General features: G+C 43.9%; 1 protein-coding gene across 2 annotated transcripts in view; it reads right to left on the bottom strand.

Moving 5' to 3' along the window:
• Nucleotides 1-25,148, bottom strand: part of MED13 (mediator complex subunit 13) — a 171,985-nt gene that overhangs the window by 53,652 nt on the left and 93,185 nt on the right. For both annotated transcript variants that reach the window (XM_081346667.1, XM_081346668.1), the window contains exons 7-12: nt 20,206-20,368; nt 18,718-18,828; nt 14,142-14,828; nt 3,554-3,761; nt 1,657-1,723; nt 1,339-1,466 (exon numbers count right to left, since the gene is read on the bottom strand). In XM_081346667.1, coding sequence (XP_081202793.1) covers nt 1,339-1,466; nt 1,657-1,723; nt 3,554-3,761; nt 14,142-14,828; nt 18,718-18,828; nt 20,206-20,368 — 1,364 coding nt within the window. The remainder of the gene's footprint in view (nt 1-1,338; nt 1,467-1,656; nt 1,724-3,553; nt 3,762-14,141; nt 14,829-18,717; nt 18,829-20,205; nt 20,369-25,148) is intronic.

The following is a 25,148-nucleotide window of genomic DNA, read 5'->3' as shown; positions in this document are numbered from 1 at the left end:
GAAGTTTCTCCTTAGTTCTAGGTTGCTTCTCTCCTTGGTTAGTTTCCATCCGTTGCTTCTTGTCCTGCCTTCAGGCGCTTTGGAGAATAGCTTGACTTCCTCTTCTTTGGGGCAGCCCCTGAGATACTGGAAGACTATCATGTCCCCGCTCATCCTTCTCTTGGGACAGAAGTTGCAAAAAATAAAAAAGAACACTTATTGTGTATTGTGTAAGAATGCAGGTAGTCCTCAACATATAACTTCAATTGAGCCTAACATTTCCACTGACAGTTGTTGAGTGAATCTTTTCCCATTTTATGACCTTTCTTGCCATAGTTGTTAAGTAAATTGCGGCAGTCGCTAAATTAGTAACCTGCTTGTTAAGTAAATCTGGCTTCCCCATCGACTTTGCTTGTTAGAAGGTCGCAAAAGGGGATCACGTGACCCCTGGATGCTGATCTGTCATAAATATGAGCCAATTGCCAAGAGTCTGAATTTTGATCTCTTGAGCAGAGGGATGAGGCAAAAGTCATTAAGTGGGAAAAACGGTCATACCTCACTTTTTTCAGTGCCGTTGTAACGTTGAACAATCTCTAAATGAACGGTTGTAATTTACGTCAAGGACTACCTGTATTGTTGTACATTCTATACTGGAATCACTACGCTATGCTTCTCGATTATACTGCATCCAGTTTTGGTCCCCACATTACAAAAAAGATGTTGAAGCTTTGGGGGGGGGGGAAAGTGCAAAGAAGAGCAGTTAAGATGATTAAGGGCCTGGAGACAAAAACATATGAGGAACAGTTGCAGGAATTAGGTATGGCCAGTCTACAGAAAAGAAGGACTGGGGGGGGGACATGATAGCAGTATTCCAGTATTTGAGGGGCTGCTGCAAAGAAGAAGGGGTCAACCTATTTTCCAAAGCACCAGAAAGCAAGACAAAAAAACAATGGGTGGAAACTGAACAAGGAGAAGCGACCTGGAATTAAGGAAAATTTCCCTGACAATGAGAACGATAACAGCTTTGCCTCCAGACGTTGTGGGCGCTCTATCACTGGAGGTTTCTAAGCAAAGACTGGATAGCCACCTGTCTGAAATGGTCTAGGGTCTCCTGCTTCAGCAGGGGGTTGGACTAGAAGATCTTCAAGGTCCCTTCCAGCTCTATTCTAATTGATTGATTGATATTATTAAATAAATGGGTGGCCACCTAAATCACACATTGCTGACAGTTTACGACTTTTAAAAATCCACCCCATAAAAACCCATTTAAAAAAAACCCCACTCCATCCCCCATGGCAGCAGCAACAGATCACCATTATCACAACGATCTAAGGCTCCCAAACTTAAAAAGCTACTTACTGTTAGCTCATCTTCATCAGAGTTGAAGAGATTGTCAAGGTCAGTGTAGGAGACAACCAGGTCATTTTCATGAAACAAACTGGTTGAAGCCGTGCGATTGTGAGGGGGAATACGCTGCGCATCTATTGCTGAAAGAGGAGCAAGGTCAAAGGTTCACTATTAGCCATTATCTAAATTATAACATTTCGACTGCAGGTAGTAATTCCATTAGAGGCTCCGCTATCAAACAAACGAATATATTCCTGTTACTCTTAACACATTTTTTTTAACAATAAGCCAGCTGAACATTTTTCTAAAAAAAAATTAAGAAATGTTTACCTTGTTTGACCGAAGGGCTGAAAAGGGACATTGCATCTTCTCCAACGTTGGGTGTTCCATCTTCAGGCTGTGAAAAAGGGAGCAGTCAGCGGCGCACAGGAGGAGGGATACGTGATAACCCACAAACTACTAGATTCTGTCATCCACTGAGACCAGCCACTTAGCAGAGCACTGACTCCCGTTCATTGATACTTGATTCCCTTTAAAGAGCTGCTGTACCAAGATCTTTTTACGTGAAGATCTTTGAGACCAATTAAGATCTCTTGTGTTCTACTCTCTCAGCTACAGCATCTTCAGAGTTAAAAAGGCTAGATGATATTTATGTTACTTATATGTAAGGGTGTAGGTCTACATATGTTGTATATAGTATGCTTAAATGTGTGTTATGTATGTGTACACTTTGAGAGGAAGCAACTAAATTTCATTTTTAATGTGAGCCATTGTGCCCACAGTAAAAAATGACAATAAAGGTTATCTATCAATCTATCTACTATCTATCTATCTATCTATCTATCTATCTATCTATCTATCTATCTATCTATCTATCTATCATCCATATCTATCTATCCATCCCTCATCCATCCATCCATATATATCTCTGTCTATCAGTCCATAAGGGACGCGGTGGCTCAGTGGGTTAGGACACTGAGCTTGTCGATCAGATGGTCGGCAGTTTGGCGGGTCGAATCCCAAGTGCCGTGTAACAGAGTGAATGCCTGTTACTCGTCCCAGCTTCTGCCCACCTAGCAGTTTGAAAGCACGTAAAAATGCAAGTAGAAAAATAGGGACCACTACGGTGGGAAGGGAAAAGCGTTCCGTGCGCCTTTGGCGTCTAGTCATGCCGGACACATGACCACGGAGACGTCCTCGGACAAACGCTGGCTCTTCGGCTTTGAAACGGAGATGAGCACCGGCCCCTAGAGTTGGAAACGACTAGCACACATGTGCGGGGGGAACCTTTATCTTCACCTATCAATCCATATCTATCTATCTATCTATCTATCTATCTATCTATCTATCTATCTATCTATCTATCTATCCATCCATATCTGTCTATCCATCCATATCTATCTATCCATCCATATCTGTCTATCCATCCATATCTATCTATCTATCTATCTATCTATCTATCTATCTATCTATCTATCTATCTATCTATCTATCATCTATCTATCTATCTATCTATCTATCTCAACTATCTACGTAAGAAAGCAGAATCACAGACCAACAAAATATTTTGTGCACAACCCCACCCAAAATCGGAGTAAAATACTTTTTTCTTCTTTTTTCCTTCTCTTTTTCCTTTGCTTTAGCAATGGATGGAAACTAATCAAAGAGAGAACCAACCCAGAACTAAGGAGGGATTTTCTGACAGAGCAATTTATCTGTGGAATGCAAACGGGGAAAAAAGCTTCTAGCAGAAACAAATTCATACGAAAAGTGTGTATCCTGATTGCAGGGTGATCAAAATCTTCCTGAGTCACTAGGCTTTTTGTATTGATATAAATAAATATTTTAGATGGGACTAACAACTGAAGCACATACACATCTGACAGAATTTTTCTCTTTGAAGGCTGATGCTATACGTTCTATCACTATCTGTATTTTTAAGAAAACTTTTGACATTCTAAACAAACCCTACTGCGCTGATGATGTTAACTAGTTGGACAATGAAATGTCTGTAAGAAAACAACCAAGCTCGCACAGCACCAAGCACCCCACAGCTCAGCCCTGAGCTGCAAATATTCTCTTCTATTGGTAGAATTAATCGTTCAGTTGTGCTCCTGTTGTATGTAATCCATCACGTTAAAACGTCTCAGGAAAAAACCCCAGATCCTTGATATTAATGCTTACTGTACTGGTTTATATTTTCTTGTTGTTTTTTCCCCCCACTTACCTTATGTTTTTTCCCAATTTCTCGGTCATTGTTGGGCCTATCCTTTTTATCGGGAAACGGGAACTCTTCATCTCCATCAACAAATGCATACGGGTCCATTTCAAGCTCCTGGTCAGCTACTATAGCCGCTAAGTATTGGTTCTTGCTCTGGTACTGCTGTACCAACTCATCAGAAACTTTGAGAGGCTTTCTACATTGCAACATTAATCTAAGGGAAAGAAAAAGGCAGAATTACAATGAGTGCAAGCTGACAATCCAAAAACCTTCTGTTGACTAGCCATTTAAGAAGGCAACGTAAGCAGCAATGTGGAACTGCAGGCCTTCAGAAGTTAACCAGTGGAACCACCTGCCTCCAGAAGCGGTGAATGCTCCAACACTGGAAGTCTTTAAGAAGAGACTGGACAGCCATTTGTCTGAAATGGTATAGGGCAGTGATGGCGAACCTTTTAGAGACCGAGTGCTCAAACTGCAACCCAAAACCCACTTATTTATCGCTGGGTGCCAGGTGGGCGTGGCCCACAGGGTGGGTGTGGCTGTGTGGACATGGAAGATTGGGTGGGTGTGGCCAAGGTGGGTGTGGTCACCCCAATGTTGCTCGTGGGGAGGGACACCTGTGGGGAGCAGCTGGTTGAAGAGGGACAGTTGCCACCTCTGAGGCACGGCGCGGGTGCCTACATGGAGGGCTCTGAGTGCCTCCTCTGGCACCCGTGCCATAGGTTCGCCACCACTGGTATAGGGCAGGGGTCAGCAACCTCAAACAGTGAAAGAGCCACTCGGAACCGGTTCCCTCACAAAAGGAAAAACTGGGAGCCGCAAAAAACATGTGCGCATGTGCGTACATGCGCACATGCGCAGAACAGGGTTTGACTGAAGAGTAGAGACAAGGCGAGATATGCACCTACCCTGCATATTTGAATTGATTGGTTGAACTTTTTTAGTCCCACTTTTTTTTTTGGACTGCACATGGCAGAGGACTGGGAGCCGCAGGAGATGGCTGAAAGAGCTGCATGCGGCTCCGGAGCCGCGGGTTGCAGACCTGTGGTATAGGGTTTCCTGCCTGAGCAAGGGGTTGGACTAGATGACCTCCAAGGTCCCTTCCAACTTTTTATTTTTTATTATTATTATTATTATTATTATTGTTGTTGTTGTTGTTGTTATTCTGTTAAGTGGTTCTCACAGTTATATCAATCTTTTCTCCAAGCAGCTCCAATAATATGAAGCAATTTATCACCCTGCAGAAAATGACTTACCGTATTTTTCGGACCATAAGACGCACCAGACCATAAGACGCACCCAGTTTTTAGAGCAGGAAAACAAGAAAAAAAAAATTCTTTCTCCTTCTCTCTCTCTCCCTCTCCCTCCCTCTCCCATTGTCCCTTCCTTCCTTCCCTCCCTCCCTCTTTGTCCTTCCCTCTCTGCATTAGAGCAGTACCCGCGGAGGCGGCCCTGCAGCCCGGCTTTCTCTTGCAGAAAGCAAGCTGAAACGGAGTGAGGAGATTGCCAGAAATGCGAATCGGCCGATCTCGCGCTCCTGCAAACTCCCTCGCTCGGTTTCAGCTTCCCTTGCTACAAGAGAAAGCAAGCTGAAACGAGGCAGATTGCAGCAGCGCGAGATCAGCCGATTCGCATTCCTGGCAATCTCCCTCACTCCGTTTCAGCCTGCTTTCTCTTGTAGCAAGGGAAGCTGAAACCGAGCGAGGGAGAGTGCAGGAGCGTGAGATCGGCGTTTCTCAGCACGTGCCGATTCGTGCTCCACTTGCAGAGGTTGGGGCTGGCCATACGGATCACCTTTTGGGGAAAAAAAGTGCGTCTTATGGTCCGAAAAATACGGTAGTTAATACATCTGTCTACGACTGATACTATCCTAAGCAAGAATTGAATTATGGGTCTACTTTTTACTGATCTAGCTCTTTAAATAATATACCATATTAATCTCTCACAAATTATACAATTCGTAATAGTTTAATTTCTATTTAGATGTGTGTAAGAACATTAGGTAATGTTCTTTGGCAAATTATGTGTGGAGTAATGTCGTTTTAAGTTTTTTATGTCCATGTACATATAATCGCAACTGAGCCCAAAATTTCTGTTGCTAAGTGAGACACGTTAAGTGCATTTTGCCCCCTTTTACGACCTTTCTTACCACAGTTGTTTTAAGTGAATCACTGCAGTTGTTTGTTAAGAGAATCTGGCTCCCCCATTGACTCTGCTTGTCAGAAGGTCGCCAAAGGGGATCACATGACCCCAGAACACTGCAATTGTCATAAGTAGGAGTCAATTGCCAAGTGTCTGATCATGTGACCATGGGGATGCTGCAACAGTTGTTAAGTGTGGAACTTTTAATGGTCATTAAATGACGTGTAAGTTGAAGACTACCTGCATTTGAATAACACAAAAAATAATTTCCTCCAATGTAGCCACGGTAATTTTACTGTATCAAAATCAGTCATTTTAAAAATGGCCATCCCAGTTAAGATTCTGTTCTTACAAAATGATTAGGGAGAAGTGACTAGCCTTCTAAGACTAACTGATTTCTCCGTTTAGCAGATTATGGTGTAATTAACACAGAATTTCCACCCTGGGACACAGTTATTCCCCAAGGGGCCTGATCTGAGAAGAACTGTAGCAAACTATGCTATTTATTGGAAAAAGTTGAGTATTCCCTTCTGCTCTCTTAGGATCACAACACTGAACATTCTCAGCTAGTACAACCAGGATTAAAGACAGTATTGAAAATGAGCCTGTATTCAAATACTGTAGTCAGTCATTGATGGGGTTTTTTTTTTGGAGGACCACTCTAAGAAGATTGGGCTTTGGTGGACCAGTTACACTACCAGCAGTAAACAATCTAGGTTTGTGGGGTCCTTGGTGCTCTCTGAGCTTGGCTGGTTTCTTGCAGACGTTTCATTGCCCAACTAGGTAACATTATCAGGCCTAGCACTGATTATTAACTAGTACTAAGCTCAGAGAGCACCAAGGACCCATAGTTCAACCCCCTGAGCTACAAATATTCTCTTCTATCAGTACCAATCTAGGATAATAATAATAATAATAATAATAATAATAATAATAATAATAATAATAATAATAATAATAATAATAATATAAAATAAAAAGTTGGAAGGGACCTTGGAGGTCATCCAAGGGGGAGGGCGTTCTCTGTGGGCGCGCCAGACCTGTGGAACCACTTGCCGGTTGAGCTCCGGATGGCCCCCTACCGTCGCTTCTTCCGACGCGATCTAAAAACCTATTTATTTGAACAAGCCGGCCTGGTCTGATGGGTTCGGGGTTTGGGTTTAGGTTTTAACATAGCTTTTAACTATTGTATTATATCGGGCATAATTATTTAATCTTTTTTAACTTTTGTATTTTGTATTTTGATATTTATTGCCCTGTACACCGCCCTGAGTCCTTCGGGAGAAGGGCGGTATAAAAATTTAATAAATATAAATATATATCTAGTCCAACCCGCTGCTCAGGCAGGAAACCCTATACCATTTCAGACAAATGGCTGTCCAGTCACTTCTTGAAAACTTCCAGTGTTGGAGCATTCACCGCTTCTGGAGGCAGGTTGTTCCACCGGTTAATTGTTCATTGTCTGAAGATCAGATGCTTCTACACTAACACTGCATCAGGAGACTTGGATATAGTATCTTATCTTTACTTTCAGCTTTAAAATAACACAAACGTGGAGAAGGACCTCATTGCATTTTCTTACAATTTTTCATCAGAACTAACCTACTTTTTAAATAGATCGTGGCAAACGAGATATTTGATAGTGTCCCAGATATGGCAAAATAAATAAATAAAATGATACAATCAGAATGAAAAAAAGGCTGTTTTTTAACTCCCAGGGTGAAATCAGTAAAAGGTTTCACTGTTTTTCTCAACTAGGCTCAGGTAGTCCTCGACTTTCAACAGTTCATTTAGTGAACATTCAAAGCTACAACAGCACTGGGGAAAAGTCACTCGTGACCGCTTTTCACACAACCGTTGCAACATCCTCGCAATCACGTGATCAAAATTTGGATGCTTGGCAGCTGACTCATATTTATGATGGTCGCAGTGTCCCGGGAGGGGTGGGGGGGGGCGTCACGTGATCCCCTTTTGCGACCTTCTGACAAGCAAAGTTAACGGGAAAACCAGATTCACTTAACAACCGTGCTATTAACTTAACAACTGCAGTGATTCACTTAATAACTGTGGCAAGCAAGCTCATAAATTGGGGCAAAACTCACTGAACAAATGTCTTGCTTAGCAACAGAAAGGTTGGGCTCAATTGTGGTCATAAATTGAGGACTACCTATATACACGTACTCTTAAATCCCACAAAAAGAGAGTCTTGTCCTTCTTTCCCCAAGGATAATTAAGCTTATATCTTTTCATCCCTCTCCATTTTCATATCGTGCTGTGGCAACAAACAGCTGCAATCATCAGCTACCACTGAAGTATTTGAAGACAAGGAGCTGCAAGGGTTGTTTTTTTTGCCATTTTGTTTCAAGGAAATGCAATTCTTTTGAAATTCAGCAGCAATCAAGGACAATTAAATTCATTACTGGTTAGCAAGGGGGGTAGATTATAGCTAGCTTGCTAGGAAATTGTCAAGACAGTTCTCTGAATAATGAAAATAAAGGGAAGATGTGACCCTGCAAGGCAGAGACAGAAATCTGGAATATATCTCCTCACGTAGCCTTCACCCTCTTCTTCTTCATCATTGCTTCGGTTTTCATACAAACATTTTCGGTACACAACTGATACTATTTTAAATACATACTGGAGAACTGAAAAGCACTAATAAACTGGAATGAATTAAAACAGGCTGAATACAGATGACAGAGCCAAAATTCATTTAGGGCAGACATGTCAAACACAAGGCCCGGGGCCCGGATCCAGCCCGCGAAGTGGTTTCATGCGGTCCGCGAAGCCATCCTGGAAAGAGTGAGGGAACGGCCCCCACTGCCTTGGCCCTGGCCCAGAGACCCTCCTTCTGCCAGAGACCCCCAGATCTGTCCCACTCCTGCCCAGGCCCCCATAGGCACCCTTGATGCGAACGATCTAGAGCTGGCCAGGCCCACCCAGTAGGCCATACGCACTCTAGCCACGCCCACCCAGTAGGCCACGCCCACCCTGGCCACGCCCACCCGGCTCCCTAAGGGTTACCGCCATGTTGATGCAGCCCTGAATGAAATTGAGTTTGACACCCCTGATTTAGGGGTTATAACTGTGACACAGCCCAAAAGGTAGTCCTCGACTTTCGACCATTTGTTTAATGACTGTTCGAAGTTACAACGGCACTGGGAAAAAAGAAAGCGACATAGGAGAGTTTTTCACACTTTACAACCACTGCTGCATCTCCAGGGTCACATGATCAAACTTCAGCTGCTTGGCAACCGGCATGTATGCGTGACAGCTGCCGTGTCCCGGGATCATCTTTCGTGACCCTCTGACGAGCAAAGTCAATAGAGAAGGCAGACTCACTTAACAACCGTGTTCCTAACTTCACAACTGTAGTGATTCACTGACCAACTGTCGTAAAACGGGACAAAGCTCACTTAACAACTGCCTTGCTTAGCAACGGAAACGCTGGCTTTAATTGTGTTTGCAAGTCGAGGACTGCCTGTAGACTGAGCCAAGCGAGAACAGACCACCCTGTCGTTTTTTTCCTGTCTCCCTCCCACTGTCACAGGCCACCCACCCCTTCTTATAAGGCAGACCCACCCAGGCCTGAATCACATACTGTACAGATTCAGAAAAGCAGAAGAGATGCCATGGCATCTCACATTCGCATAGCGGTCTTGTCGCAAACCATTTTGATCCGAACGGTAGTTAATACAGGCGGTCCTCGACTTACAACCGCTCATTTAGTGACCATCCGAAGGGAAAACGGTGCTGGGAAAAGGTAACTTAACGACCATTTTTTTTCCACACTTAACAACTGTCGCAGCATTCCCCCCCCCCTGGTCACGTGATCAAAATTCGGACGCTTGGCAACTGGCATGTATTTATGACGGCCGCAGTGTCCCGGGGTCACGTGATCCCCTTTGGCAACCTTCTGACCAGCAAAGTCAACGGGGATGCCAGATTCACTTAACAACCATGTTACCAACTAACCAAATATTAAGAAGTGTTTCGGTTCATTTTAACGTTTTATCGCTCTAATTCAGGGGTGTCAAACTCAATTTCACTGAGGGCCGCATCAGCCTTGGTGGAGCAGTGGGCTAATGCCTCCTTAAGTAACACCAGCTGCCTGCAATTAGTGCAGGTTCGCGTCCCACCAGGCTCAAGGTTGACTCAGCCTTCCATCCTTCCCAGGTAGGTAAAATGAGGACCCAGATTGTTGGGGGCAATTAAGCTGACTTTGTAATAATGCCGCTTGGGGTGTGTGTGAAAGCCCTAATAAGCAGGCATATACATAGAATGAAGGCTACTGCTAAGCTTGTAAGCCGCCCTGAGTCTTCGGAGAAGGGCGGGATATAAATGGAATTAAAATAAATAAAATAAAATAAATTGCGGTTGCCCTTAGGGGGCCGGGTGGGTGTGGCCAGGGTGGGTGTGGCCTACTGGGTGGGCATGGCTAGAGTGCGTATGGCCTACTGGGTGGGCGTGGCCAGCTCTACATCGTTCGCATCAAGGGTGCCTATGGGGGCCTGGGCAGGAGTGGGACAGATCTGAGGGTCTCTGGCGGAAGGAGGGTCTCTGGGCCAGGGCCAAGGCAGTGGGGGCCATTCCCTCACTGTTTCCAGGATGGCTTCGCAGGCCGCATGAAACCACTTCGCGGGCCGGATCCGGCCCCCGGGCCTTGTGTTTGACATGTCTGCTCTAATTGCTTTCATATAGTGTAAGCCACCGAGTCGCTGGGCAGTCAAGAGGGATGGCATATAAATTGAACAAAATAAATAAGTTTAATTAATATCAAATAAATACTTCTACTGTACAGTGAGACCACTGAAGAACAGGCAGGCCTACTTATTTTGGACTCTACTGCGGTGTAAGTCAAAGTCTACTTGTAAAACTGATCAAGCGTAACAGCCCAGGAAAAAAAAACTCGAACAGGGCTAGAGAGCGAGGCAAATGAAGCTGCCATTTTTGTATATGCCTCAAATTTCAGCAGGGATAGGCAAGTGGTCATAAAATGCTACGGCCTTGTTTAAATGAATTGCGGGTAGTCCTCAATTGACGACCACAACTGAGCCCTAAATTGCCGTTGCTAAGCAAGACAGTTGTTAAAAGTGAGTTTTGCTCGATTTTTACGGCCTTTCTGGCCACAGTCCTTAAGTCAATCGCTGAAATTGTTAAGTTAGTAATTTGACTGTTGAGTGAATCTGTCTTCTCCACTGACTTTGCTGATCAGACCCCAGGACACTGCAACTGTCATAAATATGAATCAGTCGTCAAGCATCTGAATTTTCAACAGGTGACCTATGGGGATGCTGCGACCCTCGTGTGAAAAACAATCATAACTCACTTTTTTCAATGCCGTTTGAACAGTCACTAAATGAACTGTTGTAAGTTGAGGACAACCTGTATAGGAGAGGAAAAACAAATATGTCTCTGGATCAGCAGAAGAGCATTTCTTCCTGTCTTCAGCCAACCTCAAAGTAATATTTAAACGTTATCTATTGTTGAAGTCTGAGAATCAGCTCAAGTTACATTTAAAATGCACTTTCCCCCCTAATATCATTCTCCGACTTTCCCTTCTCCAGATGAATTTATGTTCTAAATTTTGATTTCAAGCTCATCACAGTTCTACTCTATCATTTTAAAGTTTGTACACTGTCCTAAGTACTCAACATAATATGCCATATAAATACTGCTGATAATTTAATACTTTAATTTAAAAACTCCCAAGACAATATTTTGTCTTTTGTCTTTCCTGATACATTATGTAGCACATTACCAATGTGGAAATTTGGGGAAGGAAATTTGCTTTTGATGAACACAGAACCTAATGCCAAAGGTATGAGCAAAGAGGAATTCAATCAAAAATTAAGTTCACTCTCTGAAGTTTGTGAACACATCCAAAGAAAATCAGAAGCTTTCAAGCTCTTAATAACAATGATCAAAGTCTGGACAGAGCTCAACTCTTTTAATATCCTCATAAAAAGCCATGTTAGAAGTGTTAGAAATTTCTCCCAGGCAATAAATCAAAACAATAAAACATTTTAATTATTGCATTTAACCCAGTTGCTCTTAACTAGCAGCAGTTTACCAAAAGGTTTCCCTTTCCACAACTTATTATCTGTGACCCACACAAACAGAATTGCCAGGAATTTTATCTAAATCTTAATTCAAGCAAATTATGCATCACTCATCCTCAACTTACAACCATTCATTCAATGACTGTTCAAAGTTACAACAGCACTGGAAAAAGCGGTGATCATTTTTCACGCTAACGACCGTTTGCAGCATCCCCATGGTCATATGTTCCAAATTCAGACCCTTGGTAAGGGGCTCATATTTATGACGGTCGCAGTGTCCCGGGGGTCACGTGATCACCTTTTGCAACCTTCCGACAAGCAAAGTCAATGGGGAAGCCAGATTCACTTCAACAACTGTTATTAGTAACTTAACAATTACAGTGATTCACTTAACATCTATCGCAAGAAAGTAAAATGGGGCAAAGTCACTAACAACTAACTGCCTTGCTTAGCAACAGAAATTTTGGGCTCAATTTTGGTTGTAAACTGAGCACTACTGAAATTTGGGGTTCAACTGTGGTCCTAAATTGAAGACCGTATATATACTTCTTTTCCAACATTATAATGGTTCAACCACCACGATTTCAGGATTAAGGATTTCATAATTTCTAAGTGAAAAAAAATGACTCAAGAACAAAGCAAAGCTGTCAATTCTCTCTCTCTCTCTTCTCTCTCTCTCTCTCTCTCTCTCTCTCCCCCTTTCTGTCTCCCTCCCTCCCCCCCCTCTCTCTCTCCCTCACTCAGACAATGAAGAGCAGACTGGCAATCAAAAGGTATTGGTTCATTAAGTAAAGGTGACTTGGACCTTGAGTGACTGTGTCTGTGTCATCCCAGAGTTTATGATTACAAGAGGGGGAGGATCAGAGGATCAGAAGAGCAGACAGATTTTGATCAACTCAAAATAATAATAATAAAAAAAGGTAGGTCCGATCCAACGGTTAGAAATCCTGAAGGCAAAAAGCTATCTGGAAAATCTTTCTGAAGCAAGACATTGAAGATGCAATTACAAAGAGTTCCTATTAAAAGGAAAAACGGGAGACATCTAAATCAGTGTTTTTCAACCTTTTTTGGGCAAAGGCACACTTGTTTCATGAAAAAAATCACAAGGCACTCCACCATTAGAAAATGTTAAAAAATTTAACTCTGTGCCTATATTGACTATATATAAAGTAATTCTCTTGAATAGGAATCAAATAAACACAAAGAAAGTATTTTATAATTACTTTTCAATTTTTCCCACGGCACACCAGGCAACATCTCACGGCACACTAGTGTGCCGCGGAACAGTGGTTGAAAAACACTGATCTAAATAAACCAGGTGCAGGGCTATCTAAACTGCCAAAAAGAAACATACAGACAGAGAAAACGGAAGGAGAGAGGTATAACCAAAGAAGGGAAGAAAGTAGCTAACAAAGAAGTATAAGGATTCTGAAAAAAGACAAAATCTCAACATATGCTAAGCCTAGAGAGAAATTTCTACATCATCCGGAACAAAAAAAGACAGAATGGTTCTACGTCATTCTATCGTGAGAAAAAAAGGGGCGAACTGTTATAACACAAAAGCAGAAGGTATTACATGTAATCCTTGACTTATGACCCCAACTGAGCCCAAAATTTCTGTTGCCTGGTGGTGCAGCGGTTAGAATGCAGCATTGCAGGCTAACTCTAGAGTCTGGAGTTTGATCCAGATGGGGATCAAGGCTGACTCAGCTTTCCATCCTTCCAAGATTGGGAAAATGAGGACCCAGATTGTTGGGTGTGTGTGTGTGTGATATGCTGACATTGTAAACCGCCCAGAGAGTGCTGTAAAGCACTGTGAAGCGGTATATAAGTCTAAGTGCTATTGCTATTTATGACTGTGGCATTCGTTGAACCACCACCATAAAAAAAAAGCTCGTAAAAATCAGGCCCATTCACATTGTGATCCGCTTAATGGCCATCACAACTGACCACCAAAATTGCAAGCTCTATTACAGGGGTCTTCAAACGTGGCCCTTTTATGACTTGTGGACTTCAACTCCCAGAATTCCTCAGCCAGGCACGCTGGCTGAGGAATTCTGGGAGTTGAAGTCCACAAGTCATAAAAGGGCCACGTTTGAAAAACCCTGTCCTATTATGATCATAAGTCAAGGACTGCCTGTACCCACTGTACTATTTCTAAAGTTAATGCAGGGCAGGACAGCACACACACACACACACACAATTGTGCAAATCAGTTACATCCGAAAATTTGAAAAATCAAGACTATGGACTCTGAGCTACTATTTCTAAAGTTAATGCAGGGCAGGACAGTACACACACACGCACACAATTATGCAAATCAATTAGACATCCAAAAGTTTGAAAAATCATGGCTATGGACTCTGAGCTCCAACTTCAGGCGTGCTTACTCTGTAGCAGAAGATACGTTGTCTGATGCTGCAGATCCCACAGGTTCGTCCCGAAATTTTTCACTTGGCAGCGGTGGTGGCAAAAAGTCCACATCTTTTTTCTTTGGAACCTTGTAATACTTCCACGTGGAATCTCCATCTTCTGCCTCCAAGTTCACAGCTGCCCCGACGTACATCGTGGGCTCGACGACATCCGGGAAAGTCGCTGGGAAAGTCTGGGGTAAGCCTTCTATCCTATCTTCCATGGCTTTGGAAGGAACCAAAGGATCGGGAGTTGACATATGATAGAAATGCTGGCTCTGGGGTGTGGAAGGCGTTTTGGTTGCCCCTTCGTCGGCCCCGTCGCACGGGTGAGGACTGAGGGGGGGCGGTGGCGGGGAGCTGGCAACAATTTCCGTGGGGTGCATCTGAGGAGTCTTTGCGACCTCGTTAGTTCTGAGATTGGAAAACCTCACTTGGCTGTCAGCGGTGGGGATCACCAGCCGCTGAGTGGCCGAGTCGGCCTCCAGGATGACCTCGTCGCTGACGGACACTCGGTGGTGAAATGGGGTTAAAGGACGCTTCTGGGGTTTGTCTCCTTTCTCTTGCTTCTCCGTGGCCTTGTGCTTTGTAGCTGCCTGGGGCTGCTGACCGGCAGGAGGCACCGGCCCCTGCTGAACTGCAAGTCTTGGTTTGAGACTTTTGTGCCTTGAAGGGAGATAGAAAAGATAATGGGATATAGGTCATCCTATTTCAGTTGCCAAATCCCACGAGTTAAATAAACAGGTCGCAAAAGGAAAAAAAAATCAATCAACTGATACGTAAAGGTAAACACTGACTGTTTTGCTTCACTGCTAATTAGAGCTAGGAGCAGGGAGAGAAAATGGATTTAAGATTTTACCCCTATTTGCAGCTCTTCACAGTATTAACCTTGCAATCGTTAATGCTGTGAAGCTCCCAAATTTGAAGTCATGTTTCGGCCTTGTGAGTTGATTTGAGGCCATTGCTTGGAAGGACATTAATAAGGAGACCCTCACAACACCAACTCATTACCTCATTTGCAGGGAAGCTGAAGATGGGGAGAAGCAACTTAGTCATAATTTGAACTAAGGCACATTTTTTTTATTTGCAGCAGCTCATAAATATAAGGGTATTATCGATACTAGTTATCTGTAATGCGTGATAGAACTGGCTCTTTGCAAATGTACTTCAAATTACAATTTTAAGTACTAAATTATATCCCAGCAAGGCAGGCAGGACCAGACAGTAGGGCCAAAGATGAGGGCCCTTTGGGGAGAGATTGTCCCAGTTGGGAGAAGGAGTCAAGTGGGGAATTAGTCTGGAATCAATAGTCACAAAAGGGCAAGGCCCAATATCCCTTGACTGCCTTTGAACATTATCTAGGATGTTCCCAGGGGCAAACTGTCAGTCTGGGAAGATTGCTGTGAAATAGGCATAGAGAAATAAAGTACAGGCAGCCCTCGACTTACAGCCATTCGTTTAGTGACCATTCAACGTTACGAAGGCGCTGAACAAAAGTGACTTATGATTATTTTTCACGACCATTGCAGCATTCCCCATGGTCACTTGGATCAAAATTCGGACGCTTGGCAACTGGCATGTATTTGTGACGGTGGCAGTGCCCCGGGGTTATGGGTTCACCGTTTGTGACCTTCTGACAAGCAAAGTCAATGGGGAAGCCAGATTCACTTTACACTTTACAGCAGGGGGGTGGGGTGGGGTCAAACCCGCGACATCATGTGACGTGTCGCGACATATCGCGCCTTTTCCCCCCCACTTCCAGCAATGGGGTGGGCACGGTTTCGTCGTGACACATCTGGCCCGTGGGCCGGCAGTTTGACACCCCTGCTTTACAGCGTCACTGACTGAACAACTGCAATGATTCACTGAACAATTGTGGCAAGAAAAGTTGCAAAATGGGACCAAACGTGATTGTGAAGAGGACTACCTGTAATTAATTTATACTCTACAGGTGTGGATCTAGTTGTTCCTATCTGACAGCCCTGCAGTAAAGAAGCCCCCCTGCCAAAAAAAAAACTTTAAAAAAAAAGATTACCTAGAGCTAGGTTTGCACAATACTGCACACGGACTAGACTCAAATGGCAACTAAGTTGTTGATGAACCAGGCCATCACATTAATCCATTTATTTGGGGGAAGGAGAGGCATAGCATGTAATGTGAACATAGCAACTGTGTTTTGCACAGGTTGCATGAACCCGGTCAAGAGTGGTAGACAACAGGTGCGGCGGCAAACAGGCCTGACGTCAATACATGACAGAGAAGGACATGCCAGGGCCAACTGGGCCTGACTCTGCTCACCACAGCATTCTCTCTCTCTCTCTCTCTTTCTTTCTTTCTTTGCATATATAACATAGTCAGAGGGCAGCCAGCTGGAAATGTGCATAATTACAGACGCTTATTTTATTCCTTTCAGAATAAATATGTCTTTTCTTAACAAAGCGATGCAGGGTCGCCCTTAGGGGTCTTGTCAGAGCATGAAATCCAGTGTCTAAAATTACCCAGCTGCAGTTCTGCGTCATAAAAAAAGTTACAACCAAGACAAAACAGAAAGAAAAGGTGCAGCTTTTTTTTTCTTGTCTTCCTTCCTTCCTTTCTTTCCTTGTGGGTTGACAGGACAATTTATTACTACAGGCAGTCCTCGACCTTTCGTTTAGTGACTTGTTCAAAGTCACAATGGCACCGAAAAAAAGTGACTTATGACTAGTTTCACACTTACGACCGTTGTTATGATCGCCACGGTCATGGGATCAAAAGCTTGGCCACCGGCCCATATTTTAAGACAGTTGTCAAGTGTCCTGGGATCACGTGATCCCCTTTTACGACCTTCTGACCAGCAAAGTCAATGGGGAAGCCAGATTCACTTAACAACCGTCTTTCTAACCTAACAATTTGCAGTGGTCCGCATAATAATTGTCATAAGGAAGGTTGTAAAAGGAGGCAAAATTTGCTCAGCAACAGAAATCTTGGGCTTAATTGTGATCGTAATTCAAGGGCCACCTGTACAGGTTTATGACAGTAATTGGGATCGATCGGTCGCTGAGTTCTTGATCCCAACATCATCATAATGTGCAACGTCACTGATTCATGAGAGCAGTTCCAGCAGTTCTAGATGTGATTGTGAGGTGCAGTGTCACGAGATCACCCTTTGCAACCTCCGGCTACCTTGCCTTCCCCACTGACTTGGCTTATCGGCGGCTGGCAGCGAAAGTCGCAAAGGGTGATCACGTGACTGTGGGATGCTGTGACCATCGTATAAATGCCTGCTGGTTGCCCGGTGCCAGAGTTATGATCACATGGCCGTGGGGATGCTTGCAACTTCAGGGACCCATCACAGCTCTCCATGTTTGACCCTTCAAACCATCGCTGAACAAATCATGGTTAACTGAAGACTACCGGTTACCGTCGGATGGGAAAGCATCTAGATCAGAGGGTTCCCAACCAGGGGCACGAGATGATATTCCAGGGGGTGCAAAAACTTGGGTTTTCAAAATTATAGGGTGTGTGCATAATTCGTCGCCGTTATTTCAGACCTTTGTAAAGGGGTGCGAGAATATATGAGAAGCGTCCTAGGCGCGTTGGGAGCCGCTGATCTAGATGGAGGCATCCGAAAAACAATAACTAGAGATGATAAATAAGGATGAATACACAATTTCACCTGAGTCAAGTTCAACTTCTTGTCATTTCACAGCCTAGGGCAGGGGTAGGCAACCTTGGCTCTTTTATGACTCCTGGACTTCAACTCCCAGAATTCCTGAGCCAGCCACGCTGAGGAGAAAGGGAGAGGTTTCCAAACTGAGCCACGCCGGCTCAGGAATTCTGGGAGTTGAAGTCCACGAGTCATTAAAAGAGCCAAGGTTGCCTACCCCTGGGCTAGCCCATGTAGCTTTCTTGGCAATTATAGAGAAGTAGCTTGCTGGGGGCTTGTTTCAGAGATGCTTTCAACCCCCCAATCTAGTCAATAGCCTTAGTGTTCTCTCATGATTTTCCCGTCTGATCTGAGCCTGATCACTCTTTGGAAATCAGCAAAATTTGGCTAATTACAGGCGGTCCTCGACTTGCGGCCATTCGTTCAGTGACCATTCCAAGTTACAACTGTGCTGAAAAAAAGGGACTTATGACCAGTTTTCACAGGACGTTGCAGCATTCCCCGCAGTCATGGGATCGGGATCAGATGCTTGGCAAAGGGCAGGTATTTATGACGGTTGCACTGAAGTGATCACCGTTTTGTAACCTTCCCAGCCGGCTTCTGACAAGTCAAGTCAACGGGGGAAGCCAGATTCGCTTAACGATCGGATGATTGCATTTAACAACTGCAGTGATTCGCTTAACAACCGTGACAAGAAAGTGCATAAAACGTTGGAGTTATTGTGGTCGTTAAGTCGACAGCTGCCTGTATGTATATACTGTCTTGCATCTTACCTTGAGAAAGTGACACATTTAATTTATACCAGGGCTGTGGCAGCCCATAAGCTTCTTACTGTTTCGTTATTTCATACAATGGACCCTAAAAGGGCCTGTCTGTTTTCACACATACACCCCCCCCAGGTTCTCCTACCTGGAACATGTGCAATTGGCCCTCTGTGCAGCTTCAACGAAGTCCCAAAATCCCATTTTCTCAATTGTCTCCTCTTCGCATAAGCCATTTGATGTAGCAGAATACTTCCTTCTACATTGTATTCAGGGGGAAATTATTCTTTAAGTGTAGGAAAATGTTATTTAAAAAAAAAGAGGCACTAAACTACAAATTAACATTTCCCAACCGGTCTGCTACAACTCTACTGGAACTGAAATTTTCAGCTTGTTAATTAAGAATTTCAGGACTTATAACAACCCCCATTCATTTAGAAGCCATCATGTCTGGCGGTGTTATGATAACACGAAAACCAAAAGGTTTGTGGATGGAACGCTGCCTGACCAGCCCGTAATAAAAAATTATCATGTAAGTCTATATATATCATTTAGCACTGTATTTTATCGTGATCAATTAACAAGCATGTATAAGTAGAAAAATAGGGACCACTACGGTGGGAAGGTAACAGTGTTCCGTGCGCCTTTGGCGTCTAGTCATGCCGGCCACATGACCACGGAGACATCCTCGGACAAGCGCTGGCTCTTCGGCTTTGAAACGGAGATGAGCACCGTCCCCTAGAGTCAGAAACGACTAACGTGTGTGTGCGGGGGAACTTTTACCTTTACCTTTACCTTATAAGTAAATACTAAAAAATCTTGAGGAAAGTCTTCGATTCCTCTGCATGTTCACAATTTCATGAAATTAAATAATTGCAAACAAGCATTTTGTAGCTAGCCTGCGATGCCTATGACAGTGGATGGTGGAGGACATCTGTAGCACAGGGTTGAACTGTGGGGTCCTTGGTGCTCTCTGAGCTTGGCTGCTTTCTTGCAGACGTTTCATTACCCAACTGGGTAATATCACCAGCGCTAGAAGAGGGAGTGGGGCTTGCTCTCTGCTTGCCCTGTCACTGTTGGTGGGAGTGTTCTTTGATTAGGCCAGGGGTAGCCAACCTTGGCTCTTTTATGACTCGTGGACTTCAACTCCCAGAATTCCTGAGCCAGCTATGCTGAGGAGAAATGGAGAGGTTTCCATACTGAGCCATGCTGGCTCAGGAATTCTGGGAGTTGAAGTCCACAAGTCATAAAAGAGCCAACGTTGCCTACCCCCGGATTAGGCTGTTGTTTCCTGTATGACTGTTTGTCTCAGTTGGTAGTTCCTTGACTGGGATATTGTTTACTGCTTGATTGTTGATCTGGTGTTAATCCTGATGTTAATTTCTGATTATCTGAGGGTTAATACTGGGATAATCCTGAGCCAGCAAATCAATAATTAAGCTTTAGATAATCCATGCAAGTTTTCTAACTTTTTTTGGAGCTGGCGGGTATATATTTCAGTTTACATTCATCCCTACAATATGGAAACAAGCAGGCGCTATTTTCTCCCTGGCCCGTATTGATCAACTGAGACGCATTTTGAAGTTCTTACCAAATGTACAAAAAATAAAATAAAATAAAATATGAAACCACATACTTGGTCAGTGCTCTGTTCATATTGCATTCTTGCCAAACTCTGTCAACCACCTGATTGGCCAGCTTTCGAGGGATCCTCCCCCCGTGGTGATTAGTGCTGTCAGAACTGAATACATCGGAAGCCGAAGACAGCTTGACCCACTTCTGAGCTGAACGAGCATCAACTGAAAAGGAAGCCAAAACACGTGTCATCTTAACATTACATTGTTGTTGTTAGTTGCGAAGTCATCGCGACCCCATGGACAAAACGTTCCTCCAGGCCTTCCTGCCCTCTACCACGCCTAGTTTAATGAAGAGAAGGACTAAGGGGGACAGGATAGCAGCCTTCCAATATCTCAGGAGTTGCCACAAAGAAGAGGCAGTCAAGCTACTCTCCAAAGCGCCTGAAGGCAGGAGAAGAAGCAACGGATGGAAACTCGTCAAGGAGAGAAGCAACCTGGAACTAAGGAGAAACTTCCTGACAGTTAGAACAATTAACCAGCGGAACAACCTGCCTCCAGAAGCTGTGAATGCTCCAACACTGGAAGTTTTTAAGAAGAACGTGGACCACCGTTTGTTCGGAATGGTATAGGGTCTCCTGCTTGAGCAGGGGGTTGGACTAGAAGACCTCCAAAGTCCCTTCCAACTCTGTTGTTCTGTAAAATTGAGATCACTGAAACATTGTTGTTGTTAGTTGTGAAGTCGTGTCCGACCCATCGCGACCCCATGGACAACGTTCCTCCAGGCCTTCCTGTCCTCTACCAGATTCAAGGTGCTGTTTATGACCTACAAAGCCCTACATGGCATGGGTCCGGATTACCTACGGCAGCATCAACTTCCCTCTGTCCAGTGCGCTCCCACAGAGAGGGCCTTCTCAGGGTGCCTCCGATCAGGGAATGTCGATTGGTGGCCCCCAGGGGGAGGGCGTTCTCTGTGGGCGCGCCAGACCTGTGGAACCGCTTGCCGGTTGAGCTCCGGATGGCTCCCGACCTTCGCTCCTTCCGGCGCGATTTAAAAACTTATTTATTTGAACAATCTGGCCTGGTCTGATGGGTTTGGGGTTGGATTTAGTTTTAACACACTTTTATTATTGTATTATATTGGGCATAATTATTTAATTCTTTTTAACTCTTTTTTAACTTTTGTATTTACATTTTGATATTTATTGCCCTGTATACCGCCCTGAGTCCTTTGGGAGAAGGGCGGTATAAAAATTTAATAAATAATAAAATAATAAACTTCTGGAGTCCATTTAGGCTCACGCCTACTGCTTCAGCGACTCCATCCAGCCACCTCATTCTCTGTCGTCCCCTTCTTCTCTTGCCCTCAATCTTTCCCAGCATTAGGCTCTTCTCCAGGGAGTCCTTCCTTCTCATTAGGTGGCCAAAGGATTTGAGTTTCAACTTCAACTATATTGTAGCTACCCCATAATCCGCTAAACCAGAAACCCAAAGGAAAATCTATGTGATTTATGGATTTCGAAAGGAAGACTAACAACCCCAGCATTTTAGGCCGTTGCGTGAAGGAAAGCTTAAGCAGAAGCCTCAACATTTTATGAAATATGCCCCTGCATCAAAAAGTTGCACAAGTCCTTGGTCGACGACAGGTACAGAAAAGCACCTGTAAGAAAAAAAATATAACTTGATGGAATTGGGTTTACAGGTGGTCCTTGACTTACGACCACAACTGAGCCTAAAATTTCTGTTGCTAAGCGAGACGTTTATTAAGTCAGCTTTGCCCTATTTTCACAAACTTTCTTGACAACAGTTATTAAATGAATCACTGCAGTTGTTAAATTAGTGCCATGGCTGTTAAGTGAATCTGGATTCCCCCATTGACTTTGCTTGTCCGAAGGTCACAAAACGTGAGCACACGATCCCGGGACGCTGCAACCGTCATAAATATGAGTAGGTTGCTGAGCTCCTAAATTTTTGATCACGTGACCTTGGGGATGCTGCAATGGTTTTAAGTGTGAAAAATGATTACACGTCACTTTTTTCAGGGCTGTTGTAACTCTGAATGGTCATTAAATGAACTGTCGTAAGTCGAGGACTAACTGTAAAGTAAAGTAAAGTAAAGTAAGTAAAATAAAATAAAATAAAATAAAATAAAATAAAATAAAAATAATGAAGAACGTCCATCTCCCTCACAGAGTAACCACTTTCATGGTCTAAGACAGGGGTCAGCAACCTGAAACAGTGAAAGAGCCACTCGGAACCGGTTCCCTCACAAAAGGAAAAACTGGGAGCCACAAAAAATGTGTGCACATGCGCGTACATGCGCAGAACAGGGTTTGACTGAAGAGTGGAGTCAAGGCGAGATATGCACCTACGCTGCATATTTGAATTGATTGGTTGAACTTTTTTAGTCCCACTTTTTTTTTTTTTTGGACTGTACATGGCAGAGGACTGGGAGCCGCAGGAGACGGCTGAAAGAGCCGCATGTGGCTCCGGAGCCGCGGGTTGCAGACCTGTGGTCTAAGAAGAAAAATAATTTACATTCAACCCATTATATGCAGCACATGTCTAATTCTGCAAATGCAGTTAAAAATGAATACTGTCAGGTCTACATGGACTGCACCAATGGTGTTTTCCTGTGTTTTCTAGCCAGAGCATTTGACAATTGGGAAATATTTTTCTGCTCTGTTCTTATATGCATCCCCCCCCATCACATCACTTCCTTTCAAGCAGTTAATCAAAGCACGGAAAAGGAGAAAGAGTTAAGCCGAGAAAAGGCATACGAGAAAAAAGATATATAGCTAAATGTAACTTAGGACAACATCATTCATGATTAGCTTTCCACAGCCTGTCTTTGCAAACTATCTTTGTTTCCATCTCATCCATACACTGCTTTATACAATGCCTGTTGTGTGCCAGGACACTGTAGGTGTCTCTTGAGCTGGTGGTTTATAAGCAACAAAAAGGCGAGTGGCAAAGCACTATGTGGATTAGAGCTTGAACAGAAAGCTAGGTCTTCCATAAATGGTAGGTCAAATTAACTGGGCTAATAGAGCTGTAAAGGTTTACATACGTAAGTTTATTAAAAAAATATACATAAAAAAGAAAGCTAAATCTTCTCTATCTAGAAAACTCTGTTTCTAGGGTTTCCTGCCTGAGCAGGGGGTTGGACTAGAAGACCTCCAAGGTCCCTTCCAACTCTGCTATTCTATTTATTCTAAATTAAATGCACTCCGGGCCTTCTCAAGGCTCCAGCATTCACGGTACAGAGGTTTCGGGCCCTCCCCCTCTCCCAGTTTGTCGTATGTCATTTCCGCTAGTGATGCTTCTCCTCTCTTCATCTTTGTTTGCTTCAGGTAGTCCTTGACTTACGACAGTTCATTGATTGACTGTCCAAAGTTAAAATGGCAATGAAAAAAGGGACGTACGACCGTTTTTTTACACTTACTACCATTACAGCATCCCCATGATCATGTGATCAAAATTCAGATGCTTGGCAACTGACTCATATTTATGACGGTTGCGGTGTCTTGGTGTTATGTGATCACTTTTTGCGACCTTCTGGTAAGATAAGTCAGTGGGGAAGCCAGATTCATTTAATATCCCTGGGACAGGGGATATTCCTCTGTCCTAGTCCTATTAGACCTCTCGGCGGCTTTCGATACCATCGACCATGGTATCCTGCTGCGGCGTCTCAGGGGATTGGGAGTGGGAGGCACAGTTCTTCGGTGGTTCTCCTCCTATCTCCTGGGACGCTCGCAGTCGGTGTTGGCAGGAGGGCAGAGGTCAACCCCGAGGGCTCTCGTTTGTGGAGTTCCTCAGGGGTCGGTTCTCTCGCCTCTCCTGTTCAACATCTACATGAAACCGCTGGGTGAGATCATTCGTGGTTTTGGAGTTGGGTATCATCAGTACGCCGATGATACCCAACTTTTCATTTCGAGCCCAAACCACCCCAGTGATGCCCTCGACGTGATGTCCCATTGCCTGGAGGCGGTTCGGGTCTGGATGGGGAGGAACAGACTTCAGCTCAACCCTGACAAGACTGAGTGGCTTTTTCAGCTCTGACTCGGATGGCGGGGAATGGGAGGATTTATACTCCTTGCAGACAGCTGGTCATTTGCCTTCTTTTAGAGTGTCATTGAGGCCGCCTGGAGGTTTATTTGTGTCGTCAGGGTCACCTGGGTAGTGCAAATGGGGGTGGAACTGGAGAAAGGATTGTGTGTGCAGAACACACCGCTCCACAACACACAGCGGCCATTGAGGAAAATAAAATTCAAAGTGCCAAGTTAGAAATAAGAGTAGGAGCGTGGAACGTAAGAAGCATGAACACAGGGGAAATGGCTGTGGAGATTCTCAAATCATCCAGGTCATGGTTGTCACTTCAGTTCTGAATTGAAGAAGCTTCCTGAATGAGAAGCGAAACATTTTCAAAGAAAAAAAGAAAGTTCACAGCTCTGTGAAAAGTACAGCTGACAACCAGGATGGAATGAAGAGCTATCAAGTAAACTGACTCTTTGGAATTCCTCTCTGAATTAAGGTGAGGACCTGAGATCACACACAAATGCTCCAGACAGTTGCTCTCCATCAGAAGATAGCAAGAAAGTGATCTCTGGCAGGTTTCAAGCTCTGGGAGATCAGGGAATAACCACCTTGCTCAAATTGTGATTGGCGCACTTAAAAGGACGCTGGGTTTGCTTGCTTTTTCTTTTGCAATCCATTTTCAAAAATTGCTGGTTAACTGTTGTGCCCTGACTAGGACCCTTGGCTTGACAGATTTGACAGCACAAGGTGAGATTCCTTCAATCCTTAGTGAAAGAAGTTTTAAATGCTAGTTTAAGGACTTAAAACTTTTTTTTTATGAACAGCGGTTGAAAAATAGATCTTAGAATGTTACAAACAGACCGAGGGTCAAGATAAACTTGAAATCAGATTTTAAAATTAATTGTAAGAATCCTTTCCATGGGAAAATGCTTTTGTTTTGAATTCTTTAGAAGAAACATAAGACATT

Source organism: Vipera berus (assembly GCF_964194415.1).
Source record: "Vipera berus genome assembly, chromosome: 1".
NCBI lineage: Eukaryota > Metazoa > Chordata > Lepidosauria > Squamata > Viperidae > Vipera > Vipera berus.
The sequence above is the reverse complement of the archived record's forward strand: the minus strand, read 5'-3'. Positions and strand labels throughout refer to the sequence as shown.